Source organism: Zootoca vivipara, chromosome 12 (assembly GCF_965207765.1).
Source record: "Zootoca vivipara chromosome 12, rZooViv2.hap1.1, whole genome shotgun sequence".
NCBI classification, from domain to species: domain Eukaryota; kingdom Metazoa; phylum Chordata; class Lepidosauria; order Squamata; family Lacertidae; genus Zootoca; species Zootoca vivipara.
This window is the reverse complement of record NC_142595.1, coordinates 11,164,345-11,187,711: the sequence shown is the minus strand read 5'-3', so window position 1 is coordinate 11,187,711 and position 23,367 is coordinate 11,164,345. Positions and strand designations below refer to the sequence as shown.

General features: G+C 42.2%; 1 protein-coding gene across 2 annotated transcripts in view; it reads right to left on the bottom strand.

The window, feature by feature from the left end:
• The window catches only part of MAP3K3 (mitogen-activated protein kinase kinase kinase 3), a 43,138-nt gene extending 20,199 nt beyond the window's left edge, over positions 1-22,939 (bottom strand). The window contains exons 1-7 of one of the 2 annotated variants that reach the window (XM_088655908.1): positions 22,477-22,939; positions 7,551-7,672; positions 6,152-6,226; positions 4,993-5,033; positions 2,502-2,601; positions 1,641-1,754; positions 1,103-1,223 (exon numbers count right to left, since the gene is read on the bottom strand). In XM_088655908.1, the coding sequence (XP_088512034.1) occupies positions 1,103-1,223; positions 1,641-1,754; positions 2,502-2,601; positions 4,993-5,033; positions 6,152-6,226; positions 7,551-7,672; positions 22,477-22,480 (577 nt within the window). In that variant the 5' untranslated portion in view covers positions 22,481-22,939. The remainder of the gene's footprint in view (positions 1-1,102; positions 1,224-1,640; positions 1,755-2,501; positions 2,602-4,992; positions 5,034-6,151; positions 6,227-7,550; positions 7,673-22,476) is intronic. The other variant, XM_035134412.3, reaches the window with a different exon arrangement.
• Positions 22,940-23,367: the final 428 nt, after the last annotated feature.

The following is a 23,367-nucleotide window of genomic DNA, read 5'->3' as shown; positions in this document are numbered from 1 at the left end:
CCCAGTCGTCTTATACGCCGGAATATACGGTAATCAGTAAAATCAATAATCTATTAAAGATTTCAAACATAAGCACCTGTGCTTTAAATTGAGCCCAGAAACAAACAGGTAACCGATGTAGTTAATATTAGATTAGAATTAGATTGGTGTCATATGATCTAATTGTTGGCTTCCAGAACATTCTAGTAGCCACATTTGGGAACAACTGTAGACTCTGGACCATACTGTATTTGAAGACAGTCCAACATAGAGAACAGTGCAGTAATCCGATATGGACTAATAAAACTGCAGATGGGGGGCTGGAAGGTCCTCCCCTTGTGGTTTAAAATGTCAGAGAGAAGGAAGAAGATCTGCTGGTTCTCTCCCATGCTCTTGCTAAAGAACCTTATCCAGGAGAAGGAAGGACTTCGGCCAGCCAGAGGGAGAGGCTGAACAGGAAGAAGTGCTGGCAGAGCTGGACAACATTGTATTGTCACTGACAGACAAGTGCCACTTATGAAGGCGAATCAAATGTACCCACCCTGACAGAGCATGCATATGTGTGCATAGCAAAACCACAGGCAGAGAGAGTCTTGAGAGTGAGCTTGCACCACTCCCATCTTTAAAAGCTTGGCAGGAGGGGCGTATCAACTGCAGGTACATCATCATAGCTTCCTTTAGGATATGAACCACTTGCCCTGCTCATGTAACTTAGAACCTTGACTCCTGGACCTTATGTTTGCTTGTGGACATGTACTGCTATTAGACTGAATAAAGACCTCTTCCTTACTTTCAAGTAAGAGCTGCTGTCATTGGGTTTGGGGATGGGGGCCTGACACCTAAAACCTAAAGTTTTTTGTTTCAATAATGTTGACTTTCAAGTCAGCAGCAAGAGATTGTCCTAGAAGACTGAATTGCCCTCTCATGATTTCTTAATGTTTCTCTCTACATGTATATGTGTGGGTGTACTCCTCAACTGAAAATGATGGTTCAAATATCTGATAAAAAAGGAAAACTTTAGAGGCTGTAAGTCACAGCCTAGAGTGTTTGGAAGAACAGAATTGTTGCTAGTATAGACTGAAATTAATGTCAAAAATTTGGATTCTAGGCCACTAGTACTCACTGATAGACAAGTGCCTGCTTCTGGTTTCAGGTGGCTGGAAGGCAGTGTTCACATCTCCCATGGATTGAGAAGTTTTGATTCTGACTTGCTTTGGCATCCCAGAATGGGATGATGAACTGGTCTGTTAGGGAGGGAGGGAGAGAGAGAGAGAGAAAGGAAGCAATTTGATTTTGGAGGGACTTAATATTTTAATTCCAAGGACAAGAAGCCCAGGGAGGAAAAAAGAATAGTTGTATCAAGTTGCAACTAGAAATGCAGTCTGAAATACATTTCCGTTTGCTCGGGGGGGGGGGGGGTCAGACCATGTAGTTTGGTGGTCTACAGAAAACAGTGGGCTCCACAGATGTTTACTTTGCCTTCCAACTGGGATGATGAAGCCTGCTTTCAATTGTTGGGGTTTCGATTTATCGCAACAAGGCTCTGAGTGGAGCAGGGGACCAAAACCACCTTGTGGACTAGGCATCACTGTTCTGCTTAATGACTGGTAAGGGCTTATAGCAAAAATGAGACTGCAGCACATTATGTTATTTTTACTTACATGGTTTCTGTCCTGAGACAGCAGTAATATTCTAAGGCGTTTCACATTTGCACTTCGGTCTAACAGATCTATTGCCTTATCGAGGTCATCTTGACTTTTCAAAGGAATAGATAACTACAATGCAAGAACACAGGCACTCAGTTAGTAAAAAATTACATTTTAAATCCTCCAGACAACAAAGGGATGAAATAGTGAGACAACAAGATAGAATTTTAAATGCTAGAATAAGATAGAAACAAGAATAGAATAAGATAGAATAGATATAGATATAGAATAAGATATAGATATAGAATAACTCAAAAACCGTCTCAGAAGCGGTGGAGTGGGGGTCAGAGAGAGAATAAATGAAGATACAATACTTAACATCTGTTTAGTGCTTTCAAGTGCTCCCTATATATTATCTCGTTCTAATCCTTAAAAAACATTCCTGTTAAGGGTAAGTCAGTGGGTTGTATCCAGACTTAGTCATGCTTGAAGTTGGCTCACTGAACTCAATTCTGTAAGCATGACTAAGTTTGGATACAACACATTATAACTATTTCCCATATTGCAGACTGCGGTAGTGCAAATGAACGGGTAAGGTTTCCATCTGCTCTGCCACCTGAAAAGGGAGCCAATAAAGGGCTCATATCTTCAGCCCACAAATACACTTGCCAACTGCCGGTACTGTTTGGTACTATTGTCCCCTCATGGGACTACTTTTATCTGGGCAGGTGTGTTAGTTGACCATGTGAAAAGCTACTTTTGCCTCTTTTCATGCCCCCACCCTTGCCAAGGTGTTTGGATTTCTCAGAGTGGCGGTATTTCTCTTTGGATCTGAATAGCATTGTTTGAGAACAAAATGTGGGCGTATTTTGGTACCTCGTTATTCATGTAATGGAGATCTAGTGGCTGCCCAAAAACTGTTTTCACTTTCTGCTGCACATCTTCATAGTGGACAGGCCGGGCAAAAGCGATAATTCTGAATGGGATAGAAATATACTGATAATTCAAACAGAATGAGCTGTAAACAATCCATGCAACAAAAGCAATTACATAAGCAGCAGTGTTTTCCCTCAACTGTTAACCAACCATGTGCTGAGATTCTTAGGTGCTCACCAGCTTCACACACACACACACACACACACACACACACACACACGATAATTGTGCATAAGAATTGACAAAACATCAGTTTAGAAGATATTCTGGCATACAAACAGCATATACATTAATATATAGTTCTACAAACATGAAAAAGCAAGCAAACAAAATTAAGAAAAATAAAGATATGCTACTCTATACAACATGTGTGTGTTACCCTTGCAGTAATGCAAAAAATATTATATGGCTGTTTACTAATTGTGAAATTTGACTTTCCAAAGCCTAAAAAATACTGACCACAGATCAAAAAAATTGTTTTATTGTTCATTTTGGGTTCTTTGATAGTATGTTAATTTGATCATATTTATAATTGTCCAGATATTTCCCAACCAGTTTACTATTGTTGTGGGACCTTCAGCTCTCCATTTTGGCACTGAAGATTTTGGTAAGTTAACTATTATTTTGAGATCTACGCTTTGCACTTGATCTTCCAAGCATTCAAAAAATATTGCTTGAGCTCTTCATAACATGCATGTTGGAAAGCAAAGTTAACTTAAAAACCTACTATGTTCAACCATCTAAAAACGCTGTCTTCATTATTATTAAAAACCCCCACACACAACTCAGTAGTCTACAACATTTTTTATACTGTAATGAGAAACCAATCCAATAATAAACTGAAATTATAATACTTGGACACTGTGCACATAGCTTGGCTCACATCTGCACTGAAACTCCTTATGAAAGGCAAATAGCTCATTAAACACGCATAAGCATTTGAGCTTCCCCACCCCGCCACTGGGTTTTTTTAGAGCAGCAAAGTCATGATGGATTGGGGTAATTTTAGGCAGACCATTCCCGACTTAAATATTTGTGGTCAGATCTGGCAGCTTTGCTGAAATCAAACACATAGAAATGCATTTTGAGAGCAAGTCTTACATAGCTGCATAATTACAGCTTGCATACAATTGAGCTTTTCTTTTCAGTGGGTATGTAAGACAGCCATACCCTACCGAGTCCCCCACGCCATTTCAAAGACACCTGCTTGACCAGGAAAACATACAAGATGATCACTACCAAGTTAGTTGTAGCACTGTGCTGTGTTGCATTGTGGATCCTGTTGTTGACAAGAATGAACTTCCAGTGCCCCCATGTTACTGGAAACATAGCATCTCCTGGGTGTGGCTGCTTGTACATACAGTGGTCCCTCGACTTACGAATTACTCGACATCCCGTAGGTTTCAACTTACGAACGGGACAAATGGCCGCACGCGTACGAATTTTTCTACATCCGAACGGAAACCGTTGGCGGCTTTAAATGCGGTTTTTTCGACTTACGAATTTTTTCGAATATTTTTTTCCTATGGGAAGCCGCGTTTCGACTTCCGAACTTTTCGACCTACGAATGTGCATTCGGAACGGATTAAGTTTGCAAGTCGAGGGACCACTGTATTTGTCATTTTGAATTTTAAAGTGAAGGTTGCATTCAGCTAGGTTTTACTTCAAGATCCACTGAAATTAATTTACCTAAGCTATTCATGCCCAATCACTTCAGTGGCTATAATCTCAGTATGACCAATCCTAGATGCAACTCAAACTCTTTTTTTAATCACGCAATCATATTCCTGCGTATAAGACTACTTTTTAACCCAGGGAAATCTTCTCAAAGGTCGGGGGTCATCTTATACACCGGGTCGTATTTCTTAGGGCAATTTTTATTTAATTAGGGTGGTATATAAATTCAATAAATAATATTAATTAAAACAGCTCAGGCTAATAAGGATACATTAAGGTCATTGTGTGTAGGAGTCAAACTCTGTAACATATTGTAACTCAGGAGAGAAACTCTAGGAGTTGGAAGTCCGTAGAAAGGCTACTGTTCAGCACTACCCCAGTTATGCATTTTTAATTATTGATTGTTAATATAAATGGTTACTTAAGATGATAAAAAATACAAATCATACACACACAAACAAACAGTACACAGCTCTCCTAACAAATTGAGTCAGGTTATCTAATGGGTATCGTCAACACCTGCAATTTCTACTGGATTCAAAATACAACTACATTATAAAGAATGCAACAGGATCTTTCTTGTATTAGTCAGCATGTTGATACCTCTAATTTATCCCTATCTAATTTATCACCGGTTATCAAGATTCTTTAGCAAACATCTAATCCCTTCATTAAAACCAGATTCAAATTATACTGAGCACACAAAATGTGCCCAAAATATAGTTAAGTATGTGAAAAGAAGACAAAAACTTACCGCTTTTCCCCATTATATTCAAACTTTATCCGGATGTCATTCTGCAAAAGAAGAGATTGTTAGTTTATGTGCTACATGTTTGGGCATTTCCTTCCTTCCATAAAACAATAAAATATATTAGTGAGTTAACTACAGAGCAGAAGTTGGGGATTTGTTTGGATTTGCTGTAACTACTCTGTGCAGTTAATTTTAATTTCTTCCCTTTCATGAACCCTGTTTGGTAAGCTATAATGTAATTTCCAGCACAGGCCTTAAGACTATACGGCAAAACTGAGGTTAAGTCTCAGGGCACTTTGGGATTTTGAAGAAGAAGAAAAAGATATGTAGCTCCAGATTGTGGGTCAAACTAAATCTGATGCTAAGTGTACCATTTTTTTAAAAAAAATAAAAAAATATCATCCACATCTTCAGAATATGGATGGTTTTATTGGGGTGAAATCAGAGCCCAATGTTTTTGCAGGAGGAGCACCAGACCTTCTTCTGTGTTCTCCTGTAAGGATGGAGGAGGAGGTTCTCAAGGTGGCTGGTGGCTAGACCCCAGAATGTTCAAACCTTTGGGGCTTTTGGAGAGTGTACTACTTCATTCTAAGGCAGGGGTCAGCAAACCTTTTCAGCAGGGTGACAGCCCACTGTCCCTCAGACCTTGTAGGGGACTGGACTATATTTGGGGTGGGTGGGTGGGTGTGAACGAATTCCTATGCCCCACAAATAACCCAGAGATGCATTTAAAATAAAAGGACACATTCTACTCATGTAAAAGCACGCTGATTCCCAGACCATCCGCGGGCCGGATTTAGAAGGCGGTTGGGCCGGATCCGGCCCCCAGGCCTTAGTTTGCCTACCCATGTTCTAAGCTCCACAACAGTGGAACATCTCAGGAATGTAGCTAGTCTTGGCACTGTCTTGGCCAGAGGTCACATGTGAGTGAGGATTATGAATCCCACAGCTTCCCCAAAACCTATATAGCCTCACTGAATGAAGTGTCCCAAGGTTTCTTTCAATGCATATCTCACACATGCCTCCTCATGTTGAGTATGGAAGGAGGTATGAGTATGGAATATTCTTGTTTGCTTGTTTTGTTAACATATTTTACACACACCTAAAATATAAATGTCTCCTCAATTTCTAACAGTACAGGAAGGGGGAAAAGTTTGCTTACCTGAGCCTTTTTGTCCTCTGCTGCACACACACACTGGTTGCTCAGGACAGCTGAGTTGCTGGTACTGTGTTTTTTCTTAAATGGGAAGAAAAAATACAATGCTATGTTTGTAAATAAAAAAGGGAAAGCTGGACTTCTAATTATGTTCCCTTCTGGTCAGCAAGCAGGAAAGGAGGCAGCAAGCATTAACTGCACCCTGTCCAAAAGATGGGGCTGCAGGAAAAAAAACCTGACCTTATTTCCAAGGAAGAGACCCATCTCAATTTCAGCAGGATCAATGTTACTAATAATTCAAGAAATCTGGAAAGCTACATAACCCACCATGCCAAATAGGAGTGAAACATGAAAAATACAGAACTCTTTGGACAGAAGGGCATCCAAATTAGTCCCTAGGTGAGGTGGGGACTTCACTCACACAAACACAACTGTCGCCTATCACATGTCTTCCCAGTATAAGTGAGGCTGTCTGCTGTCCAGCCTGCTGGCCAGAGAATCTCATGTTCTCTGTCTGCAAGAAAAGCAGGCAGCAAAAGGATGTCCAAATTAAGGCTTAGTGCTCAAGTTAGGATAAGAGGAATTATAGTTGCTGTGGCACAGGTGGCTAACCTGTGTGCCTCCAGATGCTGCTGAACTAAAATTCCCACCACCCCTTGCCATTAGCCATGTTGGCTGGGGCTGATGGGAGTTGTGGTTCAGCAATGTCTGGAGGCACACGTTAGTCAGTCCTAGTTTACATTATTGGCTGAAGGACTTTCCATGAAAGAAGGCAACTACAGTGGCCAAGGAATTCAGTTTGAATAGCCATGCTGAACCTTCACTATGGTAAAAAAAAATCTCAGAAGAGTTGGAGAGATGAGTTTTCCTGCCCCTGATTAGATTTTGAGCAAAAGGGCTTAGCAATGAAAGAGGAGTTTAACCATGAAGGCTTGGAGCATATTATTGCAATAATCAGGAATGTTTCTCTGAAGGCAAAAAGAGAAAGCAGTTTCTCTCTCTCTCTCTCTGGATAGAGTGCTTATTTATAAGATACCCTTCAGTGTGAGACTCCCAGGGTGGTATACAATTTAAATAAGAAAAAAACCTTAATAAAAGCATAGAAGCAGTAGCTGGCCCTGCCACCTGTGGGAGTAGGAGAGAATTCTTTGCTGCCTGATCTCCTGCTTGCTGATGAAGGAAAAATTAAAATTACCTGTGCAATAATAAGAAAGGCAGTTGGAAGGCTTAAAATCAGAGGGAAAGAAGAAAATCTAAAGCAAACATTCTAAGGTGCCATCCTCTGACCTTCCTTGGTTTTTATTAGGATAAAATTGTGAAATCCATTTGGCTCAGCAGGCATTATGTTAATAACAGCCAATTACAAGGCAGGCAAAGCAGCAGTGTTCAGGAACATATTACCTACCTGTCTGTTTGAATGTGGAGTGTCTTTGGTTTTCATGCTTTCAAAACCAGACAATCTGGGGCGCCGGCTCATCTTGAGTGCAACCAAATCCTTCATGATAGATTTCAAGGCCTCCTGTTCATCTGTAACAATAAATGAGGGATTCTTTTGAGCAGACAACTTTTGGATGGAGGGATCTCTTTTTTTCTTTTTGCTCTCAGTCCAATACACATCACATAAAGATGTTTTACATTCCTTGCAAATACACTAAACTACATTTAAATTTACAACGCGGGTGGTGCTATAGTCTAAACCACTGAGCTTAGGGCTTGCCGATCGGAAGGTCGGCGGTTCAAATCCCAACGGGGTGAGCTCCCATTGCTCGGTCCCAGCTCCTGCCCACCTAGCAGTTCGAAAGCACGTCAAAGTGCAAGTAGATAAATAGGTACCGCTCCAGCGGGAAGGTAAATGGCGTTTCCGTGTGCTGCTCTGGTTCGCCAGAAGCGGCTTTGTCAGGCTGGCCACATGACCTGGAAGGTGTACGCCGGCTCCCTTGGGCTATAGAGCGAGATGAGTGCTGCAACCTCAGAGTTGGTCACGACTGAACCTAATGGTCAAGGGTCCCTTTACCTTTAAGGAAGGAAACCCCCCCCCCATATATCTGTACATATACTGTACAGAAACATTAAAAACCAAGGGGGAAACGTAATACGTTAAGAGAAACACCTGACCGGCTTCTAAATTGTGTTTTGTAGGTTGTAATTGTCTTGTTTAACCATTATGTCCATGTTAAAAAGCCTTGAAATCCTTGGCGGGGACAAGGCGGAGAAGCGAGAAGGATCCCGAAGCGAACCTGAAGCTCTGTTACGTGCGAGTCTACTTTAAAAATAATAACAACAATCACATTCCACTACGTCACAACGATGGAGGCATTAAATGCTAAAGAATGGTAACAAGGTCACATCTTAGTTCCATGCAGTCTGAGCACCTTTTCTATACGGGCACATCACTGCATTTTGCTTGTAAGCTAGACAGTCATTGCATTGCATTGTCAGAACACTTGGCATACAAACGGAGAGTCCTTAATGGTACATCGAAAATGGATCCTTTTTACTTGATGTGGTATAGGTTTCTCTCCTATGCTAACTCAACTGGACAGCCGACTAAACTGTTTTACTGAGGTTTTACTGAGAACTGAATTGGCCCATCTTTGTCTTCTCATATGCAACAATTGAATGTGGCACTGTATTTTCTGTAATTTATTGGGATTTTTTTTACCCCACCTCTATATCTGTATTTTATTTTTCTACTTTTACATCTATTTTTATTTGCCATATCCATCATACCTTGGTCCTCAAACAGAATCCATTCCATTAGTCTGCTCGACCTCTGAAAACATACAAAAACCAAGGCACGGCTTCCGACTGGCTGCAGGAGCTTCCTGCACTCAATTGGAAGCCACGGAAGCTGCGTCGGACATTCAGCTTTCGCAAACCGGAATACTCACTTCTGGGTTTGCGGCATTCGGGAGCCAAAACGTTTGAGTCGCAAGGCGTTCCAGAACCAAGGTACAACTATATTCTGTATGTTTATTCCACTAGAGATCTACAGCCAGTGTCATTATCTTGTTTCACTAGTTACAGGAGACCCTTCAAAATACTTATTCAATGGCCTGCTCATCCATTATCAAAGAATATACAGAGGCACTACAGCCATATAGTTAATTACACAGACTTCTGTGTCTCTTATGCATTCAATGATCCCTATTAACAGTAGTGATGATACAAGTGCCACCAAGCTCAATGCAACTTACATCCGAATAATCACCTATAGGATTGTGCTGTTAGACTGCTTGTTTGTCTGCCAACAGGTGTTAGAATAACGGTTATATAAGCAATCATATTAGCAGCCCACTGTCAAAATAACTGTTTTGCAAATCCAACTGTTCAACTAAACATCTTACAACTGCAGTATGGAATATAAATTAAGGGTTGCTGGTTTTTGCCAAAAAGTAATTGGGAAGTTAGGAAGTTTATTGGTGATGTGTTACAGTGAAACTGTGCTGGCAATTACATAAATAATGCCACAAAAGCAAGGCAGGTTCCCAGATCCCATTTTCATGTTCAGATTGGATTCCTCCACTGTCCAGTAAATACATTAAGATCAAGTAGAGTAACCTGGTTAGTCATGCTACAACCTGTTGACTATTAGTTTGTGGTGGGCTTTTTCAATGGTGGCACCGATGTTGTGAAATATATGCCCTGATTAAATATGAGCGGTCCCATCTGTATTGAAAAAACACTTGTTTACCCAGGCATTCCCTTGATCTCTCAGCCAGAGTCCTGTATTAAATTGCTGTGCTGTTTTAATGTGGTTGTTTTACTGCATATTTTAATGGAACGGTTTCACTGTGTATTTTAACAATTTTGCATTTTTATGGTGTATTTTAACAATGTTGTGCTGTGCAATTGGTTTTTACTTTTGTAAGCTGCTTATAGGCCTAATAACTATAAAGGGTACATTAGGCCAATAAGATCACAGAGTGAACTTTAGGGTCAAGTGGGGATGTGAACCTGAGTATGCTAGTCCAACATTCTAAATACTACATCAAAGTGGTTCCTACAGTTCAGGAACAAGATTATTGTAAGAGGTCTTGCAAAAGTACATCATCAGAATATGTGACCACTGAAGCTGCACTATGCCAGGTGCTGCATAAATCAGAAGTGGGGAAGTGAAGTAATATTATTAGAGACATGCCAAAGGAGTGGCAACACTTAATGCAACCTCAATTACATCAAGTAGGTCCAAGGTTTCCACTGCTGCAGAGATGCAGATCTGTGGTCACAAACCAGAGGTATTAACTAAAAAATGTATTCAGGACTATCCTCCTCCACAGGAAACAAATTAGCTTGCCCCAGCACGTGTTGAAAAAGGACCCACTCTTTTTACACTCCCATAGGGCTGTCAATTGCTCAATGGCTGCAATTCTAGACCCACTTGTTATAAAGGGAAGGCTCAAACTGAATTCCAGTTAAAAAGCAAATTGCTTAATCTGCAATTAGTTACATATCTATCAAATTTCATGTTATCCCATTCCTGCCACCACTCATGCGTAGCTTTGATTTTTCTGTTACCAGCTAGACTGGGGAGCTGTCCAACAGGCCAGAGAGCTTAACATCTTTTAGCAATGTGCTCTTCAATGTCTTCATTCCTTTTTTCAGTGTATCTGAAGAAGTATGCATGCACACGAAAGCTCATACCAAAATAAAAACTTAGTTGGTCTTTAAGGTGCTGCTAGAAGGATTTTTTTTATTTTGTTTTGTTCCTTGCCGTCAGCTTGTATTTCTTTTAGCTAAGTTTGTGTTCCTTCTTGTTCTCATTTGAACAAGACTGATATTTTCTGAAGGAATCCTTATTACCTCTAATGGCTCCCTTGATTTATTTCTCGGATGGAAGATGAAGATGCCTAACCAGCTACCTTCATGCCTTCCAGGTCTCTCTAGTCCTCCAGGAGATGATATGTTGGTACAGCAGACCAGAAAGCATGGGAGCTGAACTCCCAATCTCCTGGGAAGATCATTTACCACAGGGTGTTGGGGAGTTTACCATTGTTTTTGTGTCTCCAAGGTAGTTAGTGTGAAACAAACTAAAAAGCATCTGCATTTGAAGTTGTTCTCCATGTCTACACTTGCTCAGATGACCTCAATGAATCGGAAGCTGTAATGTACTTTCAGCCAGATTAGTTTTAGATCACAGAGAACAAATTAGATTTCTGAGCATCTATACTGCAAAAAAATCCATTATCTATGAAATAAAATGCATTTCATCATACACAGTTTTGTCAGTAAAGCAATTTTCTACTATACAGTACAAAGGACCTGAATGTTCCCATCAATATACTATTAGAAACTGACACGACCAACTACAGGATTCTGTATTTTTAAAGTGAGTTTCTTTGTATATTAGGTATATAATCTTAATAAAACACAGTCATCCTAAGACTGAAACTACGTAAAGAAAAAAAATCTTTGTTTTTAGGACAAGACTAAGCACTGCTGAGACAAGATCCCTCTGTACTGTACGTATATTAATCTTATGCTCCTCTACCACCCGCCTCCTACATGGCCAACATAAATTTTGCACTCCAACGCAAAAATCATTATTTACAAAAAAACAAAGTATTGTGAGAAACCTAGAACACAAGGTAATATGGCTGAACTGACTTTCTGCGGTGGGGGAAGGAACATTTAAAACAGCATCTTGTTAATACAGTGATGGACACAAATGCTTGTTCATGCTTTCCTTATAATTGACGGTCTACAATATTAACTTGCTGATCAATGAAAAGCTATACTTGTCCACTCCTCTGTTTCATGTACAGCTACAATTAAGGCCTGCATAGAAGTCAAAGTATAGCTTCCAATGAAGTTTTGTTTGCTTTCTCGAGATCATTAGGGAAATATTACATGTAACCTGACAAATGTCATGGATTCATTTTCATGTTTGTGACAATGAACAGATAATGCAGAAATGACTATAAATGAAGGTTTGGCAGTTGTTGAACAGTGTAGAGAGGCAGAATTTTGCAAGGTCTCCAGTAGGTCTGGGGGAAACAGTTCAGCTTTGTGCTGGAATGATGTTGTTCAGGAAATGCTTTTCATGTTTTAAAATCCACACTCCACTTTATATCATTGATAAAAAGGAACTGGTACATACAAGGAAAGCTACTGTGTTGTGTCAAATGTTTATTTTGGGTAACATTTAGAACTTAACATATCTTCTTCAACAAGGATGCAAACTAACAAAACTATAAACTAACAAGAGTAGAAACACTTCCAGAACTTTAAATACCGGAAGCCTGCAGACCAATATGCTTGTGCAAGAAAGGAAAACTGAGCAATATTCATTTATTTGTCTTACAAGAATTTTGACACAGAAAAGTCAAGCTTTAAGGCAGCTGGGAACCTCCTACGAAATAGACAGATGTAGTTTTCAAATGAATAAAATCCACAGATACATTAACTCTATGCTCCAATTCATGGTTATACGGATGCAAGTTCCCTGTGTTCAATAGGACTTATTCCATGATATAGCAAAGTAGGGATAAGCCTTTATGATGTTATTTGAAGTGTACAGTGGTACCTCTACTTACGAATTTAATGCGTTCCGAAAAAATTTGTAAGTCGAATCCCATAGGAATGCATTGGGAGAAAAAATTCGTAAGTAGAAGCAACCCTATCTAAAAATTCGTAAGTAGAAAAAATCCTATCTAAACCGCATCCAAGATGGCGGGCGGAGCTCCATTTGTAAGTAGAGTTATTCGTAAGTAGAGGTACCACTGTAAATGCTTATGGGATAGGATCTTTATCTTGTGAACTGCCCTGATTATCTTGTGAACCACTCTGAAATCTTCAGATGAAGGGCAGTATATAAATTTAATAAATCATCATCATCATCACAAATCAACAGTCAAACAACTGTCACATCTTTATGTGAAAATGAACCACATTCATGACAACAACCATTATTTCTTTAAAATCATACTGTGATTTGTAAACAAGCTGTTGCTCTATAATAGACTAATCTTTATACAGTGGTACCTCTGGTTACGAACTTATTTCGTTCCAGAGGTCCGTTCTTATCCTGAAACCGTTCTTCACATGAGGCCCGGGCCTCTGACGTGCGACTTCTACACACATCCTGGGGCAAAGTTTGCTTCCAGGAGCACCTTCTTCCGGGTTAGCGGAGCTCATTACCCGAAGCGTTCACAAGGAGAACGGTACGTAACCAGAGGTATTACTGTAGACTGTAAGTTAAGACGACAGATTGGAAAAGTAGATGAGTAACTGCACAATCCTTAGTATATCTACTCAGAAGTAAATCTCAAGGAACTTACTCTGCAGTCAGCGTGCTGAAACTTGATTGTGACCTGAATCTCGGCACTGTAGTGGAAAGTTAAATTTCTTTCTTACACAAAAAGGAATGTATTTGAGGTGCTGCTGACCCCTTTTATGTACCGGTAATAAAGAATGACATTCTCCAAACCATGTTTCCAAACTTGGCTTTATCCATGGAAATAAATGCTTCTGACCTTGCAATGTATACTATGTTTTTAAACATTTAAGCCATTACAGAAAGTGCACTAAGTTCCAATTTACTGGCAGAAATAGACTGTTAAAAATGTAATATTGAAAGAAGGCGAGACATTAGAGGAAAACTGAGAAACACTGGAATCTACCTTTGGATCTTGGAATAATTATAATTATAAATCAATTATAGGATTAACTGTAAAGATAATAAAGGTACGGTAATTAAAAATCCTGTTTGCTAATTTTTGTGAATATGGCTTAATATTATTTATCTTAATGTTAATGGATTCAACAACTCAGTCTAAAATGGAAGATAGCCAGATCTACTATATATTTTGGAAAGTTGTTTATCTACTATGCTTTTGTGTCTTGTAAGATATCCTTAAGAAGGTTTCTGAGTTCAAGAAGCAGGTTTTCATCTATGTTTGGACACCATTCTGAATCAAAATGGTGGACTGAAACTTTCAAACTGCACTGGTTTTAAATTCCACTGATGTTTTGCTTTCTTATAATTTCAAAGCAACACCAGGTATGAGGCTGCAAGTAGTTTATAAAGAAATGATATCCTGGAAATCCCTGAAATGACTGAAATGTTGAAACTCAGCTGCTGAAATAGAAAACTGACGCCTTTGTCTTTAGGGTTGTTAACAGGCAAGAAAATACAATTTAGTGCTTGACTCACTTTACTTCCTGTAATTTAACTATGTTTGTAGGTATTTTTTTCAAGATCTAAAAGTTATTTCTAAATTTCTGCATTGGCAATGCAGTTTGTCTACTTAAGGCTGTAGAAATAAGTTCTGCATACTGAGCGTATTTTCTACACTTCTCTCCAGGCCAATGTTGAATACTTTGGCTGAGAGGTTTCCATCTATTTTATCATGATTTTCTTCACAAATAGCTTTTTTAATATATATATATATATATATATATATATATATATATATATATATAATATATATATATAGGAATTAGGTTGTAGTCCTTTGAACATTAGTCACCTTTGGGGAAAATTAGTTTGGACCTCCTGCTTTCTTCAGCGAAGGTAAGCAAAATGGTTGCCATGGAAATATCTTTCTATTTCAACAACTTTATTATTGGAACACTGATGTGTTTTACTTGCATGAATGAGTATTCCAACCATGTGTTGTATTATTTAAGCTTTTTATTACTCTTTTTTTGCTATGTCTATAGCATTGTCAATGACCAAATAACATTCTTGGGTACTCTGTTCATGGAAGCTGCCTCCCACCAATTTGATGTGATCCCCTTTCCTTCTTCAACCCTATGCAACAGCCCACCAAATTCAGGAAGATACCACAGTCCAGGAAAGGTTTTGTTAAGTTGTTTTTATTAAAGATTTTCTTTATAAGGGGCTAATAGGGCTGATGGAGAGGAGATTGGCCTAAAAAGTCACTTTCCAACATCTTCTTTCAAGCCATCCCCCCTAAATGGGGTCACTGAACTCCCAATCATACCGTGTTTCCCCTTTTTTAAGACACCGTCTTATAACTTTTTTTCCTCAAAAAAACACACGGTGGCTTATTTTCAGGGGGTGTCTTTTTTTTTAAGTGCTGGTACAACTGGGTCCCACTGGCTCAGGACACTCGGTGCTCTCTTCCGCGCACATTATAAACACCACACTCTAGCCTACTGTGCTATCCAGGTTTTACTGTCAACCAGGCTGGCAGCAGCTCTCCAGAATTTCAAACTTGGGGGTACCTGGGGGTTAAACCTGGGATCCTTCTGCTCCCCGGGCTCTCTCACGCCGGCCGAGGAATAAGGAGGGAGGCCGTGACCCGTCCCGCTCTGAGATGCTTGTGAGGGAAGCGCGAGGGGGACGAGGCTTGGGCCCATGCCCCTGGCGCGCGCGCGCGGCTGAATGACGAGCCGAAGCGGAACCTTTTCTCTGTGGGGGGGGGGAGACGCGCGCGCGCAAACACACACACACACACACACACACAGAGACACGCACAGGGAGAGAAAGAAAGAGACGCGCGCACACACACACACACACAGAGACGCACGGGGGAGAGAGAGAAAGAGACGCGCGCGCACACACACAGAGAGAGACGGACGCACGGGGAGAGAAAGAAAGAGACGCGCACAAACACACACAGAGAGAGACGCACGGGGGGGAGAGAGAGAGAGACGCGCGCGCGCGCACACACACACACACACACACACACACACACAGAGAGACGGACGCACAGGAAGAGAAAGAAAGAGACGCGCGCACACACAGAGAGAGACGCACGGGGGAGAGAGAGAAAGAGACGCGCGCACACACACACACAGAGAGAGACGGACGCACAGGGAGAGAAAGAAAGAGACGCGCGCGCACACACACACACACAGAGACGCACGGGGGAGAGAGAGAAAGAGACGCGCGCACACACACACACACACAGAGACGGATGCACGGGGAGAGAAAGAAAGAGACGCGCACAAACACACACACAGAGAGAGAGACACACGGGGGAGAGAGAGACGCGCGCGCACACGCACACACAGAGAGAGACGGACGCACAGGGAGAGAAAGAAAGAGACGCGCGCACACACAGAGAGCGTGCGGCTGCAGCACACACAGAGAGCGTGCGGCTGCAGCGCTCACGAAGCAGCGCTGCACTTAGGGGAAGATGGCCAGGGAGGGGGGCTGCGGGGTCAAGGCAACGCGTGAAAGGGAGGGATGGCGAGGAAGAAGTGGGGAGTGAAGTGATCGGGGCTTTAACATGCCCGCACGCGCAAAAGGGAGGCTCGGAATGTGGAGATCGGTTCTGGCTGCTTCTCTTAAAGTGCCGCAAGTAACGAGCCTCTCTCTCTTTTCTCCTGCCGCTCGTGCCCTTGGTGCTTCGTGCGGTGCTGCTTCACGCTTTGTCAGCGCTGCAGCCGCCACCGCTTCTGGGCACCCACCCGACCCCGCAGGCTTCCTCCTCCTGCCGCGGCCGGCATTGCAGGAGCTGGGTCCTGCTGGCTGGTGCTCCGTGCGGCACTGCTGCACGCTTTATTGGCACTAAAGCAGCCACCGCCGCTTCCGGGCACTGACCCGACCCGGCAGGCTTCCTCCTCCTGTCGCGGCCGGCATGCTGGGTCCTGCTAGCTGGTGCGGAAGTATGGCTTATTTTCGGGGTATGTCTTATAGCTCTCAAATGGTTAAAAACCCTGCCATGGCTTACTTTCTGACTACGTATTAAAAAAGGGGAAACACGGTATCAATCAATTGGGGTTGAGAAAAGCTAAACTGGGTTTTATTTACTTTTAACTGGAATTAAAAATGAAACCAGATTTTTGGCATCTAGGCTTCTTCATAAAGAACTCAGAATGATTATTTGTTTCCTCTTTCAACAGCATGCATGAGAAATGATCCAATACAACATTAAATTATAATATACAGATGCCACTTATTGCAGTGGTACCTTGAGTTACAATCGCTTCAGGTTACAAACGCTTCAGGTTACAGACTCCGCTAACCCAGAAATACCCTGTTTCTCCGAAAATAAGACGTAGCCATAAAATAAGCCGTAGTAGGATTTTTAAGCATATAAGCCATACCCCGAAAATAAGACATAGTGATAGGCGCAGCAGCAATGGCGGCCGCAGCAGGAGGAGAAGGAAAAAATAAGACATCCCCTGAAAATAAGCCACAGTGTGTTTTTTTGAGGAAAAATAAATATAAGACGGTGTCTTATTTTCGGAGAAACACAGTAGTACCTCAGGTTAAGAACTTCGCTTCAGGATGAGAACAGAAATCGTGCTCTGGCAGCACGGCGGCAGCAGGAGGCCCCATTAGCTAAAGTGGTGCTTCAGGTTAAGAACAGTTTCAGGTTAAGAACGGACCTCCGTAACGAATTAAGTTCTTAACCAGAGGTACCACTGTAATAGATAGGATTGTATCCAATGAAGTTATCTCATTAGTGCAAGGACTTACTCTCCTTGCATCCCCTCCAAATCTACTCGAGGGGAACCCCCCCCCCCAACAGTGCATGGGTAGAAAAGTCTTGTTGCAAAGGCGGAAATCTTTGTACTATACTGAGCAACTTTGTTGTACACAGCCCATAGTGCAAAAATCCAAAATCCGTCAACATAAAAAATGCAAATGGTCTGTCAGAGTTGATTACTCCTTCCATAAACCCAGAAGGTTTTATGTTGGTTTTTTTAAAATAAAAATAAAAAAACTTAGTAAAAGTCTCTCTGTTCAAAGGGGGAGCGTAAATGGGAGAAAACTGCAGTATTCCAATTATAGAACACAGCCTAACTTCTAAGAGTTTCCAGCTCCATATTTTGATTCCAGTACTTGAGAATAAACTCAATGGTGCTCATTTCTGAGTAAATATACAGATTCAACTTGAAATATACCTCAAGCATTTATTTAACAAAGATTCTTCTTCAGCCAGCTAAAATGCAAACTTTAGCTTTTAATTAGACATGCCTTTTTTTGCAATTTAAACTGCTAGACTGAAGTAGAAACCTTATCAAAGAGAACTATCTGCTGAATTCATTTCCTCTCTCTTATTGGTATTTCATCTAATTTGTGAACTTCCCAGAGGTCACGGGAAGTGGGCTGTATATAAATGCCAAATATATTCTTTTATTCATTTATTTATAAACACCCTTCATCAAAAGATTCCATCTATTGTAGTATGTGAATTTAAAAGCACAAACAAACATAGCAAAATACAAGAGACAAAAAAGGGTAAAGAACTTGAAGCAGGGCTTCTACGGCTTCTTAAGCTGGGCACCTTAAATGTGGCTGTGAATAGGCAGCCAATGTAAATCTTTCAAAATAGGTGCAAAATGAACAAATCTAGTTGTACGCATTGAAATTATAGATGCTGAGTTCTGAACTAACTGAAGCTTCTGGGCTGTCTTTACGGTCAGTTCCATGGATACTGTATTATTCCAGCTGGGAAGTTACCAGATCACTGTGGCTAGGCCATGGGTAGGCAAACTAAGTAAGGCCTGGGGGCCCAGATCCAGCCCAATCACCTTCTAAATCCGGCCCGCAGGCGGTCCAGGAATCAGCAAGGCTCTCCCTGTCCAGGATCAGGCACAACAGGTGAACCAACTGAAGCCCTTTATCTTCCCATTTGTTTTTGTTTTTTAAACACACATACACACTTCAGCTTGCAATCTGATCTGGTTTTTTTAAAAAAAAAATTGGTCTGTGACCGTTTTGTTTTCGTCTGTGACCGTTTAATAAAATTTGATTTGATTTGATCTGGTTTTCTACCTCTTTCCTACTGTTCCCCCCCTTGCTATAATTTTGTATGCTGTTACATTGATTTGGAGTTTTGTAAGCTGCCCTGCACTTTTTTTTAAGGGCAGGATATAAATTTACCAACTAACTGAAGTTCTGTTGCACTCTATGGGAGGTAGAATGAACCTTTGGTCTCAATTTAGTAAGGCTTCCCTTACAACCTTAATTATTTATTGTTTTATTTAAGATGATTAACAGCAAGGCTAAGTAGCACCTGCAAGACCACGCAGCTTCTAAAGTTCTAGACACAAAATTTTGCATTAGTTGAACGTTTGCGAGAGGAAAGCATTTGTTTGTGAGCAGGGGCTCCAAATGATCAAGGCACCAATATAACAAGGTGTCATCACAGGAGCACTGAATGATCTTAATTCAGGTTTTCCATACTGAAGGTATATTCACTGTAGATTTTAAAATCCCTTCAGTTGACAAAAGTACTTGCTTACAGATTTACACACTAAAAAGCATGGTCAGTCCTCTTCATACTATATTTTAGGTGAGCTTCCACTTTTCTACACACTTATCAGTGAGTGGATCCATTTCCATGCCCAGCTAATAGGCACAAGACCAACACTACATGATTTATTACCTTCAATGTATTTTTCAAGTAGGGGTGGTATCATCTATATACAGTATTAACCTGTGGCTGAATCTAAACAAACTCCTTGTATTATACCTGATGAAGTAATTTTAGGGCAATGCCAACTTTGTTAGAAAATGCATGCTTCCTCATATCACAAAGAACTGATTTTCTGAACAAAATAAAAAAATTCCTTCCAGTAGCACCTTAGAGACCAACTAAGTTTGTCATTGGTATGAGCTTTTGTGTACATGCACACTTCTTTAGATACACTGAAACAGAACTGAAGGTTCCCTAGATTTTAAAGCAGAGAGCGTGTGTCAGTCTCCCATAGCACATAACTCCCACCAGTTCATTCCTCTTTGGGTTCAGAGTGCATCCCACTTTGGGGTCACTGTAGCATTAGCCAACAGATTCAGTTTGCATATTTTAATATTTTCAGGTCAGGTAGAATGCAAAACAGCCAAAGCTCAGAATTCATCCAATTCACACAAACCACAACAAATTACATTATGCCAACCTCTGAGGAGTATCACACTTAAAAGTATCACACTTCTAGCCTATTCATCTACAAAGGAACAAAAATAAATAACTTTTGTCCTATTACCTACCCCCTTTAGTCATATACAACTTCACCTAAAATGTGAACAAAGTGGACTAGAGCCTTTGGAGTACTGTATATTCTGGCGTATAAGACGACTGGGCATATAAGACAACCCCCAACTTTTCCAGTTAAAATATAGAGTTTGGGATATATTCGCCGTATAAGAAATGCGACCCGGCGTATAAGACGACCCCTGACTTCTGAGAAGATTTTCCTGGGTTAAAAAGTAGTCTTATATGCAGGAATATACAGTGGTACCTCTACTTACGCATTTAATGCGTTCCGAACGCACATTCATAAGTCGAAAAAATTCGTAAGTCAAATCCCATAGGAATGCATTGGGAGAAAAAATTCGTAAGTCGAAGCAACCCTATCTAAAAATTTGTAAGTAGAAAAAATCCTATCTAAACCACATCCAAGATGGCGGACGGAGCTCCATTCGTAAGTAGAGGTACCACTGTACAGTACATGATTTTTGCAAGACCAAAATTCAAGTTTCGTCCATCCTGCAAGCCACCCCAACCTAATCTGACTGAAAGTGTTATATGCCTTAGGCAACTCCTTTAACAAAATGAACACCGCATCCTCAACCCTGCAGAACTCAAGACCTACTGAGCTACCAACGTTTTAAAAGGACTGTCTAGAATTTTTCTGAATTTTATTGTTTCATCTTCTTGAGGTTCCTTCTCAAGGAAGTCTTATTCAACATCTTTATCAATGACTTGGATGATGGGCTTGAGGGCATCCTGAGCAAGTTTGCAGATGACACCAAATTGGGAGGGGTGGCTAATACCCCAGAGGACAGGATCACACTTCAAAATGACCTTAACAGATTAGACAACTGGGCCAAAGCAAACAAGATGAATTTTAACAAGGAGAAATGTAAAGTACTACACTTGGGCAAAAAAAATGAAAGGCACAAATACAGGATGGGTGACACCTGGCTTGAGAGTAGTACATGTGAAAAGGATCTAGGAGTCTTGGTAGACCACAAACTTGACATGAGTCAGCAATGTGATGCAGCAGCTAAAAAAGCCAATGCAATTCTGGGCTGCATCAATAGGAGTATAACATCTAGATCAAGGGAAGTAATAGTACCACTGTATTCTGCTCTGGTCAGACCTCACCTGGAGTACTGTGTCCAGTTCTGGGCACCACAGTTCAGGAAGGATACTGACAAGCTGGAACGTGTCCAAAAAAGGGCAAACAAAATGGTCAAAGGCCTGGAAACGATGCCTTATGAGGAACGGCTTAGGGAGCTGGGTATGTTTAACCTGGAGAAGAGAAGGTTAAGGGGTGATATGATAGCCATGTTCAAATATATCAAAGGATGTCATATAGAGGAGGGAGAAAGGTTGTTTTCTGCTGCTTCTGAGAAGCAGACACGGAGCAATGGATTCAAACTACAAGAAAGAAGATTCCACCTAAACATTAGGAAGAACTTCCTGACAGTAAGAGCTGTTCAGCAGTGGAATTTGCTACCAAGGAGTGTGGTGGAGTCTCCTTCTTTGGAGGTCTTTAAGCAGAGGCTTGACAGGCATATGTCAAGAATGCTTTGATGGTGTTTCCTGCTCAGCAGGGGGTTGGACTGGATGGCCCTCGTGGTCTCTTCCAACTCTACGATTCTATGATTCCTTCTTACAATCAAGCGGTGTGCAGATTTTATTAAACAAAGTGAAAAAATGAATAAATAAAACAGCAAAAACATAACATAACAAGACATACTAAGGTACCAGATCCTTGCCATGACAAAGAGAAAAGAGAACACTATTATACTTTGCCTGTGATTCTCTCCTCAGAGCATTTCAACAACCGGTGCTTGCAAACCAAAAGTTCAGCCAGTTCAAGCATGGAGATAACCTGTTGCCCTCCAGCATCGGGAGAGCCACAGGTCCCGTCCCCGCACGGCTGTTCTGGCGACAGTTTAACCTCGTATCATGTGGCCATTAACACAACCAGACCCCGCCAAATAGAAGCGCTAAATAACGTCATTGGTCCGGCTATTAGGTTGGTGGTTCGAGCCCACCTAGGGACAGCTGCGGGCAGGATGCCTGCTTTGCAAGGGGGTTGGACTAGATGACCCTCGGGGATCACTTCCCACTCTACGATCCCCGCCCCCCGGGGAAAACCAAACAAACTGTGCCCGTCCTTCTTGCTACTCTGGGGAAGATGCTACTCGAGTTTGACCGACTTCCTCCCCCGAGCTGCCCGCGGTGCCCTCACCAGGAAAGCGCGCACACCCTCAGCGAAGCATATTTAACCGCTCACATCTCTCAGCACCCCCCCCCTTCCCCATTAAGGGCAGCTCCCTCCATCAGGGCTTCCTTGACGACTCCCCCCACCGCCGCCGCCCTGACGTCAATACGTCGTCGACCTGACGCCCGCAGCTCCCCTCATAACGGCCACCGGCCGAGCTCCCTCACCCATCTTGGCGGTCGGTGGGGGAGGGGGCGGGGGAAGCGCCTGGGGCTGTGGGCGCCGTCAGTCGGTCGCCCCCCGAGGCCCGCTCTTCTTTCGCTCCGTCTTTCACCCCGCGCCGCTTCCTTCCTTTTCCTCCCCTCACAGCAGCCGCCTCCGCCTCCGCCTCCGCCGCCTCATTCCAAGGCTTGGGCCTCAGGTGCCCACTCCGGCCAAGTCCTTCCGAAGGCCGCGGGCGGACGGGCAGGCAGGCAGCGGCTCCTCCTCCTCCCGCGCCCGCCTTCCGTCAGTTTGTTCGACTTCTTCCTTCGGCGACGCAAAGACTCCCCTCTCGGCGCGGAGGTTCTGGGGCAAAGCCTCGTAACCGCTCACGCATGCGCGGTCCCTTTGCTTAAAACGCGCGCGCGCACTCACAAAACCATCCACCCAGAAACGGTTCCCCCCTCCCTCAGAGAAGGCAGGAAGCGCGCGCGCGCGCGCATTCGCGGAATAGGCGGAGCCTCTGCCGCAACTGTCAATTGTAACGAGAGAAGCGGGTAAAAGGAGGAAGATCTTGGCCAATCAGGCTGTTTTCTTTACACCCCACCCACCTCCACTTTCACCCTCCCAAACGCACGTGGGCAGTCTGGACCAAGTCCCGAAAGGGGCATTTATCCTACAAGATGACTGAGATCAGCATAGCCAGGCTTTTTGTGGGGGGGGGGGAGCAGGACTTGGTTGGAGGGGACAGGGCTTTTGTTGGGGGAAGGCAGAACCGATGTGATTGATCAGTTAGTTATTTCTATTGTTTTACTAGATACTAGGGGGACAACTGCCCCCCAGCCAGTGAATATCAGTACATATTTGAAGATGCAGCCCCCTTCCCCACCAATAAAATTCATAGTGAGACCTCCACA